General features: G+C 43.4%; 1 protein-coding gene across 1 annotated transcript in view; it reads left to right on the top strand.

The window, feature by feature from the left end:
- Positions 1-21445, top strand: part of ELMO1 (engulfment and cell motility 1) — a 537648-nt gene that overhangs the window by 500728 nt on the left and 15475 nt on the right. Inside the window, exons 18-20 of the mRNA XM_024768877.1 lie at positions 3550-3662; positions 12651-12758; positions 19914-19996. Coding sequence (XP_024624645.1) covers positions 3550-3662; positions 12651-12758; positions 19914-19996 — 304 coding nt within the window. The remainder of the gene's footprint in view (positions 1-3549; positions 3663-12650; positions 12759-19913; positions 19997-21445) is intronic.

The following is a 21445-nucleotide window of genomic DNA, read 5'->3' as shown; positions in this document are numbered from 1 at the left end:
TCCAGCAGAGAGGATCACCAGTGCAAAAGCCCTGAGGTCAGAGTAGGTCTGGGCACTCAGTTGGTAACAAGGAGGCAAGTGTGGTTGGAGCAGAACAAGCAATAGGAGGCGAGGCCAGAACAGTAGCTAGGAGCCTGATTTTGTGGGACCTTGTTGGGGAATCATTGGCGCAGGGGACTGGTGTGCTCTGACTTGGGTTTTTAATGATCTCTCTTGCTGTTGTATGGCGAATAGACTCCAAGGAGGCAAGTTTGGAAGCAGAGAGGTCAGTGAGGAAGTTATTTCAATAATCCAAGCAAGAGGTGATGAGAAGTGATTAGAGTCTCTACCATAGATTATATAGATTTTGAAGATAAGAAGCAAAGGTATTTACCGATCAATTAGGTGAAGGGTATAAGAGAAGGATGAACTCAGATTTGGGGCCTGAACAACTAAAGGACAGAGTGAGTGGAGCAGGCTTGGACAAGGGGATCAAGAGTTTAGTTTTGCACCTGTCAAGTTTGAGGCGTCTGTGAGATATCCAAATAGACAGCTGGATTGATGGGTTTGGAGTTTGGCCGAGAGGTCTAGGTTACAATAATAAATTTGGATGTAGTCAACAGAAAGTTGGTGTTTAAAGTCATGAGTCTGAAATATAAAGACCAGAAAGAGGTGCAAGGAATGACCTTGGGGACCCTGTAGTAAGACAGAAACAGATCAATTTCTATGAAATAGGCACTGTTACTCAGCCCAGAGTCTCCCCAGAGCCCTTGTAGATCAGGGATTGGCAAACTAGCTCTTAGGCCAAAACTGACCCACTATCCGTTTTAGTAAATAGAGCTTTATTGGAACACAGCCACGCTCCTTTGTTCGCATGCTGTCATCTGCTTTCACTCTACCATGGCAGAGCTGAGTAGTTGCAACAGAGTGTATGACCCACAAAGTCTGGAACATTTACCATCTGGCCTTTTACAGAAAAAGTTTGCCGACCTCTGTTCTAGATGAACACCAGATGGCAGCTCGGCAGGGCAGACCCCAGGTCCAGGAAGGAGTCTCACTAGTCTAGTGGTGCTGTCTGTCCTCTGCACATGGCACTGGCCTCATTGGGCCTGGACTTGGGATTCTCTTCAGGAAAAAGTGTTAAAATTTGAATTGCTCTTCACACACTCATTTATTCTCCCTCCTTTAATCTTCCTCCTTTTATTTATTTACAGGGCTTTTAGATAGAATTAGGGGAATATGTATCAAAGCAAAGCCAGTGAACCCATGACCTTGACCTCATTAGCCCCAACCTGAGAATTTCAAAACCCAATTTCAGCCCATGGTTATTACCTGGATTACCCTAGAGGTCATATCTCATTCACAGAGACACCATATAGGGATTGCATATGTTTTCCTGATATGAGTGAATTTGGTAACTACTGAGTCTATTTGCAGGGAAAGAAGAGGATATAACTTAGGGGAAAAAAAAAATCTGTTCCATTTCCCACATTGCCTAATCATGTTTTGGAGTCCTTTGGGGTTCATAACAAGAAAAGGTAACTCTTGTAGCAGCAGATCCACTTATTCTGATAGTCTGTCTCCGAAGATGGTTCATAATGGAGTGTGTCACGATGAGCACATCAGGGTCTTACACTAAAAATCATAAATCATCAAGTTCTTTCAGTTATTTCCTCCTTTTGGCCCTTGTCTCTGCATCTTCATCTCCATTTTAATAACTAAACTCTAGCCTAGTAAAACTATTATTTAAAGATACATCTCTAACCTAAGACTTGATGAAATTCAGATTCTCTCTCCCATGATTTCCCCGTCGCCCCAACTCGGAAGCCAGGAGGGTGATTTATTGTTGTGAGCAACTGCCCTGGCAATTCCCCACCTTCTCCATTCGGAGCAGGGTTCATCAAAGCTGCAATTTGCTGAGTCCATTCTACAAAAGCTGAACGATGATAACAGATAGTTTTAGTGATCTGAAAGCCTGAGATGAGACCCTGTGAGACCCACACTGGAAAAGCAAATGCGAGTAAAGCAAATGCACCAAGCTGTACCTCTGGGGCTGAATCTTCACATTAGGCTTTATAAATAGTCAGTTGGAACAGTATCAAATGACAGGGCATTTGAGGCCATTTAAGTCCAAAATATGTATTAACAGCTTTCTAGCTTGTTAGATGGCCAGATCCTTTTATATCACTTTTTATTCTTTTTTTTTTTTCTCATGGGTAAATAGATGCAGTTTGCACAAGAAACACTTGAGTTTGTACCCCTATTCAGGGCTTCACCTCTGTAAACTCTCTCCCATCTGTGAGATGGGAATGATGAAATTAATACCAGTTCCCAAAAGCTGGCGCTTTTGTGGTGGGGAAGAGGAAAGGGGTGTTAAATGAGCTAAAATTGCATGGTACGTACTACCTGGCGACATAGCACACACTTACCGAGTGTCTGTGCCTTCCGCACCTGGAAACAGAACACCATGTGAAGACAGATTGCCTGCAATCCAGAGCAAGCCCAGAGTTAAGGCTGAAGCTGACAAAAATGTGAGCCTTGACTACAGTGTAATATGGACACCAGGAATATTTGGCTTGAGGAAAGAAGAGAATATTATCAAAGCAAATTCAGTAACACCTTGCATTCCTGCCCAATGCTTACAGCTAACTTACACTCACACTGTCTCCTTTGGGACGGAAAAGATTCTTATTCCCATTTTACAGATGAGGAAACTGAGACTTACAGGAGCTACCTGAAATGCTAATCATAGGCAGAGCCTAGACTGAAGTCCTATCCTTCTGAGTTTGGGTCAGTGCTTTCAACACTGCTCTGAGGGCTGGACTCTGGGTCTCTCTATACATCCTCAAGTAGAACAACTCTAGCTTTACTAGACTCAAATGCTAGGGCACTACATAAAATTTCACATGATAAAAAGTCTCTGCTCTCGAAATAAAAGATTTAAAACCCATTGCACTCTCTTATCATATCTTTACAGCATAGTGCATCTAAACCTAAATTACATTGTATTACCCTGAGACAAGACGCAAATAAGCCTTAATTTATCCTCTCATTATCCCAATCTCTGTGGGCTACAATCTGGGTCAGTGTGTTGTTCCCAGTTGTAAGTGACAGAATCCAAAGCAAAATGTGGTCCTGTACTTTGCCCGATACTGTGTTTGCTGTGGAATAGTCATTGTGTGGTGGTAGATCACAGATGCAGTCTAGGAGTTTATCTGCTGTAGGGGGGCAGAACATGACCAGAGATTCATTGTCTCAGCAGAGCTGAGTGAATTTTCACATAAATTTATATCTGTGGCTTTGTAAAACAAGAGAAGAAATTTCTCGGGAGACCTTGGTCTAGAAAAACGTCACTGAAGTGATTGGTGCTCTTGTGGGTATCTGTAAATGTCAGAGAACCTCTTTCCACTGATGCTTAATAAATGATTCTCTGAAGCACCCACTTGGGAGTATCAGGTTGTTCACGAAAAGTTGCAGCTTGCACTCGCCTGCCCCATCTGCCCATGGTGCCCTTTCAGCCAAGTGCTGTTCTCAAGGCGCGCTGTGGAATATGTGTTTATCCTTTCACAGGGAACTAAAGGAGAAGATTCAGCCAGAAATCTTGGAGTTGATCAAACAACAACGCCTGAACCGCCTCGTGGAAGGGACCTGCTTCAGGAAACTCAACTGCCGGCGGAGGCAAGGTATTGTTTGGGGCCACTCCAGACCCAGCAAGGAAGAACAGTGGCCTGCCCCCTGTGGAGTCACATGGGCATGGGTGTTGGTTTAAGGGTAGGCTATGCAGCATTGGTACTCAGGACAGGACTAGCAGTCCAGGTAAGTTCTGATTTCCCATGTATACCCAGGGAGAATCAAAATCTAGAATCACCAGGAGACCCGTGGAACTGAAGAGCCACCTGGGCCATTTCGTGCCTCAAGTCTGCCAGTAGTGGTTCAACAACAGCTGACGTTATTGAGAGCTTACCATTTGCCAGGCTCTCACTTTACCTATGTTAATGAATTTCATCTTCCCAGTAACCCTATGAAGTAGCTACTGTGATTACGCCCACTTTACAGATAGGGAAACTAAGGCAGTGAGGTGCGAAGTAACTTGCTCAAAGTCACAGAAGAGCAGGGATTTATACTCCAGCAGCTCTATGGCTCTAACTTTTAATGATTCACTATGCTATCAGGAGAGCTGGCACCCACTGTTAGATTTGATCTTGAAATTTTCAGCATGGATGGCCCTTATTTTCAAATCCCCATACTGATTCTCTTCCAAGTCAGAATTATTTTATTTGTAGATATAAGTAACAGTGAACCAAGGTGGGATAGAATCAATTTTCATAATCTTGCAAGACAGATTTCTGAACTGTCTCTATAAACTTTAATCCCAAAATATCCAGTTAAAATGGATGCCATTAGACTAGCTCCAATAGGTGGAAAGAATTTCCAGCTGTTTCTTAGCCAGGGAAGTAAAGTCCCTTGATTGCTTTCTTGACATACTGCTCATTGCAAAGTACTCATATCATACTGTCCTGGAAACAAATAGTCAGAAAATAAAATTGGAAGATAAGATTTGGGGAGAGGTGACGAGATTGGGGAACAGTCAGGAGCAAGCATAAGTATTAGCAGCTGTACCAAGAGCAAACATCAGTTACGGCCCCAGAGAGACCCTGGCAGATACTTTTGAAACCCGATGGATGCCCTGCTCAGACACAGACCTCGCCCACTAATGACAAACATCACTTCGTGTTTATGCTGAGCCCATCCTCCCGGCCATTTACTTTTAATGGCTTTGCGCTGAATATTGAGTAAATTCAACGTATTTCGAATGTAAGCATTAAAACTCATATTAAGGAATGTCCAAAGGCAGAACTTCCTTGACGAATGAAAATGCAGGTTATTCCCAGAGGATAAGAAACCATGACAATGGGTATATGCCCAGTAGTGGGATTGCTGGGTCGTATGGTATGGGGAGGACAAATGGGCAGAGTAAGAAAGGGCTGAGTTACAGCTGGGACTGACAAAGGCTCACATTAGGAAGAAGGAACTCACCTCTCCCATTCAGCCTTGGAGGACTGGTTCACTCCCTCTTTCCTCACTGCATTCCTTGCATTTGGGCACCTTCATCAGAGTGAATGCTGTTCTAAGAAGATAGTGTGGCACAGTGAGGAAGACAAGAGCCCTGGAGCCAGATGAAGTGGGTACCTTCCTACCTCTGTCCCTGTCCAGCTCTGTGACCTTGAGCAGTTTCCCCATCTGAAATGGGGTTAACAATGCCTGTCTCCTAAAGCTATTGTGAGGAAGAAAAGTGCTCATGAATGCAGCTCTTAGAAAGCAGCTTTAAACAAAGGGGGTGGTAGCTACTGTTTTATTCTGGATGATCCTGTAGAAAAGAACAATGAGCTGGGGGTGAGTAGACTTGGTTCTAAGCTTCTCAACTCTGTACTTACAGAGTTAACCACCTGGGTGTTTATATGCAGAACACGTGACCTCTCAGGGCCACAGTTTCTCATCTGTTAAGTGGGAGAATAGGACTAGATGATCTCTTAGTTCAGTCAGCCAGATTGCCTACTGTATGCTCTGATGTCCTCATTGCCTTTGGCAAAATCAATATTCAGGATATATTGCCCACGTAAGGTGATTTATAAAGTTTTTATTTACCTGACATTGGGCAAAAGGCACAGAAGTGGGGGGAGGAGAGAGGTGGCAAATAGACACATGCCACCAAATGCCTCCGCTCATGCCTAGCTAGAATCCTTCGGAACCTAATTCAGAGAACCCAATTTGACCTTCCAGTCTACTCCACCACGAGACTTCCCTTTCTAGGCTGAAATGGGTAGATTCTACTTGAATAATCCTGATTCTAGATGTCATAATTACGGTTTTTTGGCTAAAGAAGTGTTAGTCCCAAATATGCCACTTTTTTCCAGTTTTCTAAAAATGAATTACCTACTGAACAAAAAATATTAGCATCTAGATTATAAATTTATTAGTTAAACTCCCTAGGGAGCACGACCATCTGTGTTTAGTATAAAATCATCCTTCCAAGTGAAGGAAGGCTTTTTGGTGTTTGGTAAATTGATCTAAAACCTGGTGACTAGCTCTGTGTGCTTAAAAATAGGGATTCAAAGCAGACTGTGCTGAAATTGGTTTCCTATCACCCCATCAAAACATACCATTTAGATTTACCCACATTAGTGAGGACATGATGGAAAATCATTTTAATCCCTTGGAGAAAGGTGAGATCTCAGACAGGAACAGCCACGAGCCATCCCAGGTTAAAGAGCAAGCACATACGCAAAGGGCCCGTGCGTGACCACACTCCCTGTAAACTTGTCCAACAGTGAGTCAAACACAGATGAGTGCATTTAAGTATTAACTTTACAGGGGAAAATAGGAAAGAGCGTCCTCTCTCACAGAACTGGAAAGGAGAGGAGCAGATGTAGAGCCCTTTAGTGTGCCACGTTTGGCTAGAAGGCCCCTGAGTTGCTACTTGCCCATCATTCTACCTGCCTCATTTGCAACTCTGCTACTTGGTTAGTCCAATATAGATATATACAAATCTGGATTTCTGGGAATTCTGACCGCAGTAGAACTGAGAGGCAGTAAATCATGGGAGACACACCAAGCTGCATTCAAGTCCCTGCCTCCCCATCCCCTAGCTGGGTAGCCTTGGACAACCTAATAAATCTCTCTGTGCTTCTGTTTCCTGATCTGTCAAGTGGGGATGATGTCAGTTCCTACATCGAATCATTGCAAGGGTTAAATAAAATCATGCATCTGTAGCACTTGGTACTCAGCACACGGTCAAACATTCATTAATGGTATTTAGTATTAAGTTTAGCTTACAGTTACTTAGAATATAGGTTTTTAAACACAGGCCATAGAGTGGCAACGGCTGTCACATACTTGCTTCACTCTGTCCCGCATTCTCTATGGAATGTGAAAGGCTCTTGTTCACAATCCTTCATAATAAGATTGCCTTGCTTCCGTGTTTCCTGAACTTCTCAAGAGAGTTAAGATGAAATCCCAGAAGTTGTCTATGTTCGAGCTGTTATATGCTTCATGAGAATCTACAGGCTCGGGAACTGCCTCCTATTTTCCTTTCTTTTCAGAGATTAGGGTCTTTCAGAATCACTTGCATTAAATAGTCTTGATAAGAGCCCAGGGCTACACACTGGAATATCATTTTCAAGAAATGATAGTATGAAACTTTTGCTTCTTGTTGAAGACAGTGTCCGTTTTGTTGACCAGTATCCCTTCTCTAAGCATTAACATGACAAACTTAATCCGAAACCCACTGGTGAGTGACACGTGTACCCAGAGGAGCTGGCATGTTTCTGCGCCGAGGCCAAGGGCGGTGTACCTGCCTTGTTCTTTCAGCTCGCTCAGGAGACCTAGAGCCGAATGGTACGTTCAGGCCATTTCAGTAACCATGTGAACCCTTCTGGGGAGCAGGTTGTTTCTTCCTCTTTGATTGAAATTTTCTTTTAATATTTAATTAAACCTTATCATAACTCATTTTTACAAAAAGGCAGGTATAAGTAAATGCGTTTTTTCAAAAGAAGAGAAGCCAGATTATTTTCAGAAAAAAATCACTTTGCAATAGATGAAAATAACAGATAATCATTGTTCTCAAAAGGTGGAGGGACCAGAGCTTCCCTGGTGGCGCAGTGGTTGAGAGTCCGCCTGCCGATGCAGGGGACATGGGTTCGTGCCCCGGTCCGGGAAGATCCCACATGCCGCGGAGCGGCTGGGCCCGTGAGCCATGGCCGCTGAGCCTGCGCATCCGGAGCCTGTGCTCCGCCACGGGAGAGGCCACAATAGTGAGAGGCCTGCGTACCGCAAAAAAAAGAAAAAAAAAAAAACATTAAAAAAAAAGGTGGAGGGACCAGTAATGTGAATGAGAGGGGTTATCATTGACTAGAAGATTAGGAAGGCACTAATATTTGAGAGCCAGCTCTGTGGAAGGTGCATGATGGATACTCTGTATATGTTTTACTCATATAATTATTAGTGTTACTTAACAAAGGAACCATAGGGGTCCCTAAGGTTTTTATAATTTGGCCAAGATTCCATAGCTGATGTGTCAAGACCAGGTGTGTAACTCAGGTCTGTGTGACTCCAAAGTATCAGTTAGGCCAAACCATCTTTAAAATGACTCGGGGGCTCTGGAGTTAATCTTTTGCTATGAAAGGAGAGTCTCCAGGGAGACAGAATTCTGAATCAAAACAAGAGTATCTCGTTCTGAAGAATGTTTAGTGAAGTGAGGAAGATTTGAAAGGCGGAATGACCTTCATTCTGTATCCCTAGTTGTTGTCTTCCTTTACTGAACCAACAGAGATATCTTCTATCTCATCACCTGGAAGATGACATTTCCCTTTAAAAGCGTTGCTGGGGTTCCTCATGTTTTGTGACTTGGAAACGTTTGACCCTAGGCAGGAAGCAGACCTTCCCCTGAGCACGCTGAAGATTTTGCATATTTTAGGTTAACCTAAGAAAGACCCAAAGTCCTAGTGGAAGTGCCATAAGATTTCACTTTAGTAAAGGCCACCTGTCTCCCAAACGCAGGACTTTCAGGGCCCCCTGGGCCAGCAGCCAGCTGCCAACTGTGGGCTTTGCGCACAAGACAAAGATGTCCCCCTGAGTCCATGGCAGAGTCGATCAGGACTCGGTTCTTGCTGTGCCCTGTGCCTCACTTTACAGTCCACATTTCACACTCAACAATGGTAGCTATTCAGCTTGCCCGTCTCCCATAAACACCTGCTGGCCGACCCCACACTTGTCTCCAGCCTGGGTATGAAGAGAGACAATGAGCTGCACTGTTCCATATAGCTACCTATGGCTATTTAAGTTAATTAAAATTAAATAAGATTCAAAATTTCTTCTATTACTATTGAATAAGCAGGTACAGAGTATTTGCATCATTGCAGAAAGTTCTTTCGAACATTGCTGCAAGAATTACAGTTGTCAAGGGTGATTAGCTGCATAATGATCTATGTGACATATAACTTTAATCAGCCCTGGAGACCTTCTTACCAGGCTGTGAGCTTTGAAACCAGCTTTTCCCTCTGACCACACACACACACACACACACACACACACACACAGAAAAAAAGAGTGAAGCACAAAATTATCTCCATATTTTCAGTTTTTGAGTTGGGGGAATGAAAAGATGGCTATTAACGTACTAACATTTCTAATTGACTGAAAGACCTCTATACTAACTCCTGTTTTCTCTTTAAATGCTACTAAACAATCTTTGCTAATGTTCTCACTGCTTCCTGCTAATTGCTTTTAGTGACACAATCCACTCATTCATTGCCCAGAGGGATTGGGGAACTAGTAACATTATGCTGGGTTTTGAATAGAAAATACACATTTTTCTTACCATAAAAGAAACTGCAAATCAAGCTGCCACTGATGGCTGACACTGAAACTGTCTCACCCAACAAGTCGGTGCTCTCTGCTGGTTGGAGGTGGCATCTCTGCTCTCCTTTAGAGCGGCTCTGCCTTCAAGACAGCCACACACAAGTTATGATGCCTCTAAACCTTCCCAGAGCTAACGACTCCAGCCTTTATCCTGAGAGAGATACTGGCTGAGTATCCACCCATTTGTTTATGAGTCAAAACAACCTTCCCAAGCCGTTCAGCCCCTTTTCCAATATTTTGTCATCCATCCAAGACTTCCTATTTGATGGGAGGAGCAGAACACATCACTCACATCAATGATGCACAGATCTTTTGCTCTCCACCATCTTAGTAGTAGACAGAGAAAGAGGAACTTCTATAGGATAAGAGAAGAGGTAGCCAGAGGTAGGAGGAAAACCAGAAGCTGGTGGTGTCCTAAAAGTCAAGAGAATTGAAGCCTCTGGAAGGAGGAAATCTGTCAGCTATACCCTGTATTGTTATGGCAAGGCTCCAAGTAGCCTTTTGTGTTTCTTTAAACAGTGACTACAGCTTTTCAAGGAAGACGGTTGTTTTACCTCCCGGAACCCCGATGAACAGCCACTGTTTTCAAGAGTTCCTGAATGTAGGAGTGTGTTGTGCAAGAGATTTTCCCTATTCCTGTTTTTCCCTGTAGTATAGGCAGAGTTGCTGAGTCACAGTCCCTACTTCCCAGACCCGGGAAACAAGTGTTTCCACCATATTTCTTTAAGTTGCCACTAAGAGCTAGGGAGCTCCTTCTCCTTGAGCTGCTTGGCTTTGTCCCTCATGTCTGCCTTTCATCCTAATAATTTTTGCTACACCCGGTAGAGTACTGTAGGCACTCTGCAAATATTCACTGGAGAAATAGACGTAACGTATTAAATAGACAACTTACGAAAGTATGTGCAGCAAATTTTTGAAGTGTTGCAAATGAATGTAAGTTGTGCATTTTACTCCACAGTATATGTTTGTACCACTTAAAGTTCTCAGTGCTCCCCCAATTATATTGAGGATCATTGATCCATTTGTGCCATATTGACCCTTGGGCTTCAGGTTACCACTGCCAATCCCTAGAGTTTACCCCGGTTTGAAAAGTGAGGGATTTCTAGGAAGAACAGGCTAAGACCTCACTCAAAATAAGACCAGCGTGTCCAAGCACTACAGCTCACCAACTTCCTTCCCAGCTTTCTGTCACCCTTTTTCAGTTGCTCACTTAGCCAAAGTCCCATCTCAGAGGTAGCAGGGGAAGGAGAGCTCTCTAGGAAATTTTTCCAGCTAGATTTGTGGCCATCACAGTTCATTTAGACAAGGTGAAAGGTCCTTTGGGGGGATGAAATCTCTACAGTTACTCATGCCAGGTTCCCAAGAGCACTGTTGGTGCTGGTGGCCAAAAGTTGGCCCTCTCCTTTGGAATTGCAATTCCTATTGTGAATTACAAGTCAAATTCCCAAATGTGTTCTCCTCATGGAAAACTGCCTAATTGAAATGGTTATGAATTATTCAGGGAATAACTTTATTTTCTCCCTTTGAAATGCTCTCCCAGAAGAATGACCTGTGCTGTTGAGTGTATGTGTGTGTGTGTATAGGTATATATATATAACAGAATTTTGAAAATTTAGCAATTCCAGATGTTTTCCTAGCACTCAAATCACTGTTTCTTTCCTCTCAAATTTTCCCACCAGCGTTTAGATTTTTTTAAGTATATGGATTGCCATATTCTGGCTACGTTCAGGAATTCTCAAACCCTGTTTATAGATGAGAAAGGAATCACAGAGGCATTTTGCTTTTGTGGATCCAGTTTGGGTGTTTTCTTTGTTCATTGTGTGGCTTTTACTTCCAGTTTTAAAACTTTCTTTTCTACAAAAAGAATTGTAGTTAAAATGTGGTTTTGCAGTGAAAGCAATTTTAGGTAGAAGAACATTTTTCTTAAACATTATAGAGACCTTTTTGGTCAGAGTGGCTTCAAAATAATTTGTGTTTGTAGACACAGTAATGGGGTGACTTGACCAAGGCCACTGTGTTTGCCAATTGCATGATGTCACAAAGGGGTTTACAGGTCAGGGATGCTCTGTGCCTTAAGCATCTTGACCGGTGGGTCTTCATTTATCAATTTAGCCAACAGCAACTGTGTAACTTCCACGTGCCAGGCACTGTGCCAAGGGACCAGTGCAGTGCAGTTGTGAAGACAGTGGTTGTCATCAGAGCGCCCTGGCTTCTCCACACTGTCGGGGTTGATGTGTGTCCTGGAGTCCTCTTCTGTCAGTAACCTTTCACACTGAACCCACTGGGGCAAGTTGCTTACCTAGGGTCTATGGCAGATAATGGGGAATACTAAGGGGCTTAACATGGGAGCACCAAGGATCCAAGGAGATGCTGGAGCAGCTAAGAGGATGGGAAGGGTCCCTTTGGCTGCAGCAATCAGAGAGGGCTTCCTGGAGGAGGCAGCATCTAGCACAGCCCTGAGAGCTGCACAAAGATTGCTGTCACAATCTAAGTTTCTTATCTAGAAAAAGCACTCTCTGCCTCCTTCTTGCTGCCTCACCAGCTTACTCAAAATTTTTTATTACATTTGGGGAAGTCAACTTAAAGGAGTTATTTATGAGAATGATCCTAAGGTACTGGTCACACTTATTTAAGAGGACTAAACTCTAGGAAAGAGAGAGGAGATGATTGCAATATCCTCATTCTTGGATAAATTTCTGAATTATTAGTGTATTTCCTCATGAATTCCATCCCTTGTGTGTATCACTAGCTTCCTAACAATTTATTCATTGATTAGTTTGTGTGCATAGGCCTCAGGGGTGAGGGGTTTGATATGCCAACTGAGATATGGCACAACCATCTCATCAGTCTTACAATCTCACAGAGGAAAGTGGAAGCAGAAAAATTCTGAGAAAGCTGTTTTTTCTTCATCTCCCTCCCCACTTTTGTCAGGCCCAACTGAATAAAGAATAATCCCCTAGTCATTCTAGTAACCCTCTGGAAGCCACCACCTCAGAAACTCTGTTGCCATTGTCCTCAAAGGATTTGATAACTTTCCCAGTGGTACCAAATGTCTACCAAGAAGGACAGGAGCTAACTAAATATCAAAATCGAGAAGGGGCTAACTGCCAGGGCTCTAGAATCATTCCTTCTTGAAGAATTAAAATCGAAGGAACTGCGTGTTCTCCTAGGCAAGACTATGATGAAATAAGGATGTCAATATTTTTTGGAAACCAGAATCGCTTACCTGGTAAATTTGTGTTTTCTTCCCCCAGACAAGTTTTGGTATTGTCGGCTTTCACCAAACCACAAGGTCCTGCATTATGGAGACTTGGAAGAAAGTCCTCAGGGAGAAGTGCCCCACGATTCCTTGCAGGACAAACGTAAGTGCCTCTCCTGTGTTGGAGGGCTGAGTTTTGGTTGCTTGTTCGTTTCCTGGTCACAGAATATCATGCAGAAAGACTATCAACCTCAGTAAACCCATTAGGCATGTCTCATCTAGCTGTGAGTCCTGGCCGAGCCGTCTCATCAAGCATAAGACCTTGATGGATTTGTGGTTTGGGACTGAAGAGGGGAGGGTGTAAAAGGGTGCTCACCTATCTTTCCTGAAAGACGTAAACCTGGGGTTCAAACACCCACTTTTACGTTACTTGTCCAAGTGTTATTCTAAGGAGCAAAAACAATATAAACCTGATTGTCAGTTGTCTTTTTCTGATGACCCAAAATAATTTCACATGAATCATGTACTTGATCCCACCACGTTTATGCATTATACTTTACTGTATCCCACACTTATAATGCAGAGCTAATGCCAGATCCACGTATGGCTAGTTTACTTCAAAGAAGTAACTCAGACACTCAATAGCATTCTGTTGTTTCCTAAATATTCCCCAAAATACATATTATTTACACCGATTTGCTATTTCTGTACCATGTCTTTTAAAGAGCCAGTCATATGCTAGATTATTTTAGCCCAACACCAAAGCAGGTTCCAGGTATTTTTAGTCAGCATTAAGTGTACTAATTAAACAAAGTATTAGAGAAATATTAAAATACACAAAGGTAATGGATTAATTTGGAAGAGAAATGAGATAAAGTTAGACATAGCCTCAGAGGATATCTCAGGTAGAGCAATCAAAGAGTGAGAAAAAAGTAAAGACACTTTAAAATAACTTTTAAAAGTCACCTTGACCCTGCCATGAGTCATATAAACAAGTCGCAAACAGAATCCTTACCTCCAGGTCCTAGCACCTTCCCCCTTGTCACCCCAGGGCCTATGGAAGTCAAATCTGTACTGTCTTCCTTGCAGCTCATGGCCATCACAGGGGAAAATAAACCACAAGTGGCAAATTCCTGACACACTCAGACTCTGGGCTGATATATCAGACAGACAGCCTGGAACATTCTCGCTTCCTCCAGCTTAAAAATGGGACAGTCTGGTCTTCATAGTGTCATTTAGTTCAGAAGGCAATCTTATTTCTTTTCATGGGAGCACTGCCTCTTCAGCCCACGTTATTTAAAACCCAGTACCGCAGAGTCTGGGGCAGTGTCTATGCATTCTTGCTATGGGGTCTCCCCAGGCCTCTGCCTGTAATAAGGACCCTCCCTTCAGGTCTCAGAAAGCCTTCCGCATCCCACCATGGACAGAGCTGGACCAGTGGTTCTCAGAGTGTGGTCTTTGGACCACCAGCAGCAGCATCACCTGGGAAATTACTAGACATGCAGCTTCTCAGATCCTCACTCCCAGACCTGATGAATCACAAACTCTGGGGATGGGGCCAACAACCTCTGTCTTAACAGACCCTCCAGGCGTTTCTGATGAGCGCTCAAATTGAGAAGTGTGGAGCCAGATGTTGCCTGACACGCTTCATAGTGCGTCCCTAAATTGGGCTTTCACCAATACGTAAATATTTTAAAAGAACAAGAAAAGTGAATCGACAGTGGCTTGCCAACTTTCAGTTTTGGCAGAAATAAAGGCTATTATAAAAGAAAATCTAACTAAAATTTAATATCACATTGCTTTCATTTTAAAAAGGGCTCTTGATCAAACAAAATGAAAGACCAGAAAGGCCTAATCTTGGAATAAAGGACAGTCCCTTGTACTAAATTAAATTAGCTGTGTGAAAAACTCACAGCAGTGTCTTCATTTTCCTCTGTTTGCTATTAACTGGTGAAAAACTCACTGATGAAACCTCCCTCATGAACTCAGAACTGTCCAGAGGCCAGCCATTTGGCATCTCTGCTCTAATGCAGTAAAATGAAAAGTTAGAGGTCAAAGCAACCACAAGCTCTATATGAAGTCTTTCACCGCCTCGTTCTTAACCTGACCAGGAAATAGGGAAAGTGGTCTGGGCAGGAAAACAAAAAAACCACAGCTGGATTCATTCCTAACCTACATGGCCCAGAGAATCGGCTCTCCCACTCACTGGGTGTGTTATTTGTCTCCGTAGTTATAGGGATTTAATCCACTCCTCAGCCCACAGATAGGCACTAGACTGGCGTGGATTGTAGGTTTAAATGCAGCACTCTCGTTCTCGCTGGTTGTGCTGCTTAGGAAGTCGGTAGCCCTGCCCCTAGAGAAGGTCGAGTCGTGGACAGCACCTGAGCCTTGAGTAGGAACAGTCTCTGGGCTAGAAACCCGAGGGCCGATGCCAGGGAGAGCCAGCTTGCCAGGGTGATTGCAGAAGAGCCAGGACAGAGCTGCAGATCTCCAAACAGTTTTTGGTCGTGGCCACAGAGTAAGGCTGCTTCTGGGAAAGGGTTGCATCAGTCCCTCTGACAGTGGCTGTGAAACTCATCCACTCCTTTCCTCTGCGGCCTTTGAAGTCTAGTAATTCAGAGTTCCAGAAGAGCTGCTCCGTAAACAGTTATCCGTTGCAAGGCAAACCAAGAATGAGTACCTGTGCAGGTGTGTGCATATGGGAGGATGTGGTTGTGTGTGTGTGTGTGTGTGTGTGTGTGTGTGTGTGTGTGTGTGTTGAGGAGATTATATCTGTATGCACATGTGTGCCAGGGAGGGGGTATATTTCATGTAATGAAGTCAAATGAAGCTATTGTGTGCCTGAGATGAGAAGGTCCCAGCCTAGGAAACTAAAGTTTGCTGCTTCAGGCCTGCCATCTGGTTTACATTTAATTACAGCTCGCATCCTGCCTGGAGCAAAATAGTCCATCCTCTTGGAGCCCTTAGTCAAAAACATCACTCCACTAGAAAAATGAGACATTCCTTTAATTCATTTCAAGTACCCTTGCTCTTGCCATGTACAATTGCCCTCTCTTGCGACCAAGGGGAAAATTGTCTTCCACCCCTTGAGTTAATCAGTGCTGAATACTGAGATATTGGTGAATCAAATAGCATAATTGAGTCCTCTTAATCCAGAGAGTGCAAGTGGAGATTGAGGGCCTCTCCTTAGCTGTCTTCATGTCTAAAGATTTAGCAAATCTCTCTTCTCGTATTCCTTTTGTTAGGCAGGAAACATGGCCCTTGAAAATCCACATCTCCTAACCTCCCTTCGCCCCACATTCCTCCCACCAGGTTTATAGACTCTCATCACCCCCACTAAACACCAGACTCCTCTACTTTCCAGCAGTGCCTGGGCCCCTCAGAGACTCCCTTTGAAAGAGTCGAGGCCAGCGCTCTTCACTCCCACGTCAAAGGGTTTTGCTCCCTCACACAAGGCCATTAAGCCTATTACAGCAGAGGAGAGGAGCAATGGCCACAGCAAAGCAAAGTGGGCAATTTGGGTCATTGAAGCATGGGGAATAATTCAGGTCCCTCAATCTACAGAGAGAATTAACTTCGACTGTTGATAATGAGAACAACAGCAAATATATTACATCTTTTGAGTGTTTACTCAACACCAGGCACTGTGCTAAGAGCTCTACATTACATAATAAATTATCCTTCCCACAACCTGAAGAGGTAGGTATCATTGGAAAATTAGGATTAGGAAAATGAGGTACAGAAAAGTTAAGTGACCTGTTGAAGGTCACATGTCCAATAAATAATAGAGCAAAGATCTGAATGCAACCATCCAACTCCATGGCCTAGATTTTTACCCACTTCTCCAGACCACCTAGATTCAAAGCCAGCAATGATGTTGGCTCCAGCATTGAGTTAATTCTCAGAACAGCCCTATGAGATGGATGATGTTATAGTTCTACATTGTAGACAAGAAAGCTTATGCTCCAAGAACTTAAGCCCAAAGTGGTATAGCCAGTAGGTGCACCTAGAATTCAAATCCAGGCTCTGTGATTCTAAAGGCACAGCCCTTCCAACCACTCCAGGCTTCCAAGTTAGAGTCCAGATTCTTTACTAAACTGTACTGGGATCAGCCTGCCCTTCCTCTGTATTTCTGCCCATAGGAGCTTCCACGATGGAGCTGTGTATACAGCAAGTGCTCATGGCTTACTGGTTACTTCCTGGGGTGATTTCTGCCTCAACTTGGTTCCCAGGGGTGAAAGCTAGAACAATTTTTTATCATGGTGGCCACATTTACTTTTTCAAAGGCATTTTTTTTTAATCACGATTAAAGTTCCTTCCCCAGATAGTAGCAATCAAAGAGTTTCCTGAACATATCTGAAGTGATAACCACTTCCAGGGCTGTGTTCAGCATGATTTGGGGGGCCGACATCTTCCAAACATAGGGAAAAATCATGGCCTAGCAAGGGACCATAGAATAGAAGAAAGAGCAGCAGTCCCAGCTCTGTCCCTCACTAGCTGTGTGACATTGCATGATTTATTTCTTCTCTTTAGTCCTCAGTTTTCCCATCTATAAAATGGGAGCGTTGAATTAGATTGTCTCAATCCAGCTCAAACTGAAAAAAGCATTGAAAGAAATGAGGCCAGGCCGCACGGAGTTAAGAGTGGGCATTAGGGAACCAGTGGTGACCCTTCTGGTTCTCATCTCTGAACCCCACTTAGTTATGTTGCTCCTACAAAAAAGGGCCTGATAGAAACACCAGCCCTGCTTTGAAGTAATCAAGGGCCCTCTGTTGCCTCTTAAGAGTGTAGAGTCAAAGGATATGAGTCTGATTCTGCTCATGGGTTTAGAGAGGACAGCATTTTAGCCCTTCTGATGCCTAATTTTCCGGTGCATCTAGAGACAAACTATGTAAAGAGCAACCTTTAAAAGCCATGCTGTATTTTTAGAATTTTGTGTTTTCCTTTTAGCCATAATCCTGTGAGTAATATAGCAGCTCGTCTCCTTGACAGGGGACAATGCATGTAAAATACATAAAATATCTAATGCCACAAGCACGGTGGAAGAGTGCTTTTTCTCCGCTGATTCCTTCTCATTAGAGATTCTAAAGACTGCTCGCATGACAGACTTTAGTGTTACTCTTGTCCTGTTCCGAGTTAATCTTGCCCAGTTTTCAAAGCCGAGGGGTAACTTACTATTTATAGATCTTCAAAGACAAGGGGTAACTTACTATTTATAGATCTTCATTGACCATGTTACACATTATACAACAGAAGACTACCCCGTGACTCAAACTCCATCTGAAGCTTGAGGAGGGTTTTGGAGTTGGTATGTTAATTATATCACAGATTCACTTCAGTGGTGGATTTTCATTGAAAAGTAAATCTTAAGTAAACCCAGCTTCCCAAAGTGCCCAAATATCTCCTCCTGGGGTAGTGATTAGGGAGCCAGGTCAGCCACTGAGAACAGGGCTGATTGTTGGTTCTGAAAATGGTTTTGAGGAGAACTGAAGTCAGAGGCTGTGGTCAAAGGTAGGTTCAGGAATCACAAGGACCGTCTAAAAGAAGATGCCAATCTCGAGCAGCCAGGCAGAGAGGGAAAGCAGTCCAAGGTCAAGGGTCACGCCATTCAGGAGAGGCTGCATCGCTACATTTTGCTGCAAGAATAAATAACCTCCACAATCTCAGTGGCTCAGGACAGCAAGAGTTTATTTCTCACTCCTCACATTATGTAACTGCCATGGGCTTTCAAAGGACTGGTCCACACAATCACAGAGACTCAGGCCAATGGCTGCTCTGCCATCCCAGAGCTGTGCCATCTGGATGGACCATGGAACCGGATCAGTCCCTGTGGCTGGAGAAGAGAGGCTGGTAGGCGTGGACTTTTCGCTGCCTCAGCTAAGAAAGAGACAGGCCATTTCCTCTCACGTGTTATTGACCAGAGCTAATCGTATGGCTCCACCGAACTGCAGAAGTTGTTGGGAAGAGCAGTCTTCCATATGGCCGGAAGGAGAGGAGAGGCAGTCATTAGTAGAGTACAAGTCAGGTCTACCAAAGAGATCTAGAATCAGGACTGAGCTAGCCGCGGGTGCCTGCAGAGAATCCTGGAAGAGTTCCTCACAGCTTCCCTCTTCTCTAGGGTTTGAGAGAGCTCTAGAGGTGTCACAGATTGGACAAAGTTCTTAGCAACTTTAGGGCACCCGGGCAATGTTAGCTTTTAAAGAGCCTTCCTGTTAACGTCATTTTGACATTCTATATATTTTATAATTCTCTCTTCATCTAAATGTCACCCGCAAACCCAATGCCCCAGTAAAAATAGGTGAACTTTAATCATGAAATCTCTCATTATCTTCATCATTAGAGGAGTCTGAGGAATTGATGACGCAAAGCTTCTGCAGATCCTAAGTGAGCTCCTAAATTCACAGTCCCTTACAGGAGTGAAAGATTAGGAATTGGAAAGGGACAGATGACTTTGCAGTTTTTTAAATTAAGCTTCCAAACCATCCTACTGCCTTCTCTCCATCAGATGATCTTAACAAAAGCTTTAAAGGCCCAAACCTTTCCACATCTTTTATCTTCCCCCAAGTTCTGAGTAGGATGAGAGATAACATCATTTTATCAAACTGCATTACACTCAGGATTTCCAAGATAAACACCAGCTACCACTTCCCTATCAGAAAGGAATGTTCCCTTTAATTGAGTTTAATTTCATTGTCCATAAAATAGGAATAATAAAACCTGCCTCACAGAATGCTTGTGAGAAGTAATGAGATGGTAAGAGGGAGAATTTGGAGAATGAGAGTTCGGGATGGTTTAGATTCAGATAAATTTTTTTGTGATATGGTTACTTCCCCTCATTATCCAAAACTCAGAAACTAAAGAGATGTAGCAACTGTAGCAGGAGATATCCATCTGTAGGAAGCATTTGGCATTGCTCCTGGCACATAGATGTCTTCCATAAAGTCGGTATCAGTACCACTATTAGTATGACTATTACCGCTGCTTCTAATACCATCACTTTTAATGCAACTATGATGGGTTTGTTGTTGTTGTTTCTGGTCTTTTTTTTTTTTAGGTATTTGCTTTATTGAACCAAATTCTACCATGAACATAGATTTTTCTCCCCAGGGATGCTTTTTACCAGGATATAAGGATATATTTTAGTTCCTAGCCCTGGACACCGCTTGACTTCTCTTTTCTTTTCACCTCTTTTCTCTTCTAGCGGTAGTGTCTGGGAATGGCAGCCGTAGCAGCAGACTCGATGCTTAGTCTTGCTACTTTATGGACACTTAAGCTGTCACATGATATAGTTACTTTCATTTTCTCTTATGAATTGCAGTGCCGGTGGCAGATATCAAAGCTGTGGTGACGGGAAAGGACTGCCCTCATATGAAAGAGAAAGGTGCCCTTAAACAAAACAAGGTATGATTTCCAGGTTATTGCAAGTAGTTCTCTCTGCTCAATACAGTTACTGACTGCAGTGGGCCGAGCCCTCCTTTGGTAGCTATGCTTGTGTGGTTGGTGTGTGTGTGTGTGAGTGCACACACGCACACACAGTTACACATCTCTTAAACTCGGCTCCTTTTCCTTTCCTCATTCCTTTTACATCTCCTACCTAGTCTTATTCTTTCTCTCATTGATCACTTGTCGAATCTCCACCATGCCTTGCATTCTCTCACTTCCTTTCTACGTACAGCCCTAGGAATTGCCCTCTCTCTGTTGTCACCAGTCTTCTCTCATGCCTTTTCCACTCATCTCCGTCCATCCTCTGGGCCTCTCCTAACCTTCTATTTATGTTCATATTCTCCCTTCTGCACTTCCACCCCAATCCCTTTCATTTCCTCCTTCTTAGTTACCCGCCTGGTGTCTCAGTGAAGTCTGGGAAAGGGAGGAGAGACTAGATGGCTCAAAACAAATCTTAGAAAACTTTTAAAGGCCTGATATTCTTCAGCGTCATGGGAAATATTGTGAAACAGTTCAAACCCAGCTTAAGGGAGAAAATCTTCCCAGAGGTGAATATTGCTTAAATACTCTTCACCTTGCAATATTCTTCACCCTCCCCATCATGTTGTTCGCCGTGACAGCCTACATTCCATAACAGAGGGTATGGGAGGTGGCATTTTCTGAAAAGATGGAGGAATTTCCCTTGCCCCCAGTTTGGAGGTATTTGCCCTTGGAGGGGCCATCAGGGAGCCAATTTTTTACTTCTTGGCATCTTGTGTTACATAGTATCTGTCCATGAACAAAATTAATCAGCTTCATCTGGAAGCTTCAGGCACCTCAGAGCCAAAAATGTCACATAGATCAATGGGTTGCTTCTTTATTGTCCCGTGTCGTTATCTAAGAGGAATGTAAACATTATACACATCCTATTTATCAATCAGTGTTGAAGTGAATAATGCCTGCCCTGTAATTTCAGTCATTATAAGATGAAGATGAATCCAGGTCTGCATAAGATGACCCTATCTATGGTTAAGGAAAATCAAAAGCACTACAAAAGTACTGTTTAGGAAGAAAACAGGGAGAGGATACAGCCAAGGAGACAGAAAACAAGATCTTTGTTTCTTAAGTTACATGAGTATAACTCACCTCAAGTCCATATGAATCCTTCTGTGTCGAGCCTGTCACAGTGCTATCATATAAAACACTGAATGACATAAGGGCATGCCTTGGGGTCTGTAGGTCATCTGTTACACAGCATTTCTTTCTTCTCCAAGATATGGGGAAGTAGGGATTCAACAGCTCATCATATACCAGAAGAGCATCCTTAACTAAAGACGCAAGTCCCCAGCCTTCGTGGTTTGCCTCCTGTGGGGCCGCCTTCCTTCAAGACCACCTGATAACAGACGGAGCGCCGGCTCTGCTCAGCTC

Source organism: Neophocaena asiaeorientalis, unplaced genomic scaffold (genome assembly GCF_003031525.2).
Source record: "Neophocaena asiaeorientalis asiaeorientalis breed wild unplaced genomic scaffold, Neophocaena_asiaeorientalis_V1.1 scaffold314, whole genome shotgun sequence".
Classification (NCBI taxonomy): Eukaryota; Metazoa; Chordata; class Mammalia; order Artiodactyla; family Phocoenidae; genus Neophocaena; species Neophocaena asiaeorientalis.
The sequence above is the reverse complement of the archived record's forward strand: the minus strand, read 5'-3'. Positions and strand labels throughout refer to the sequence as shown.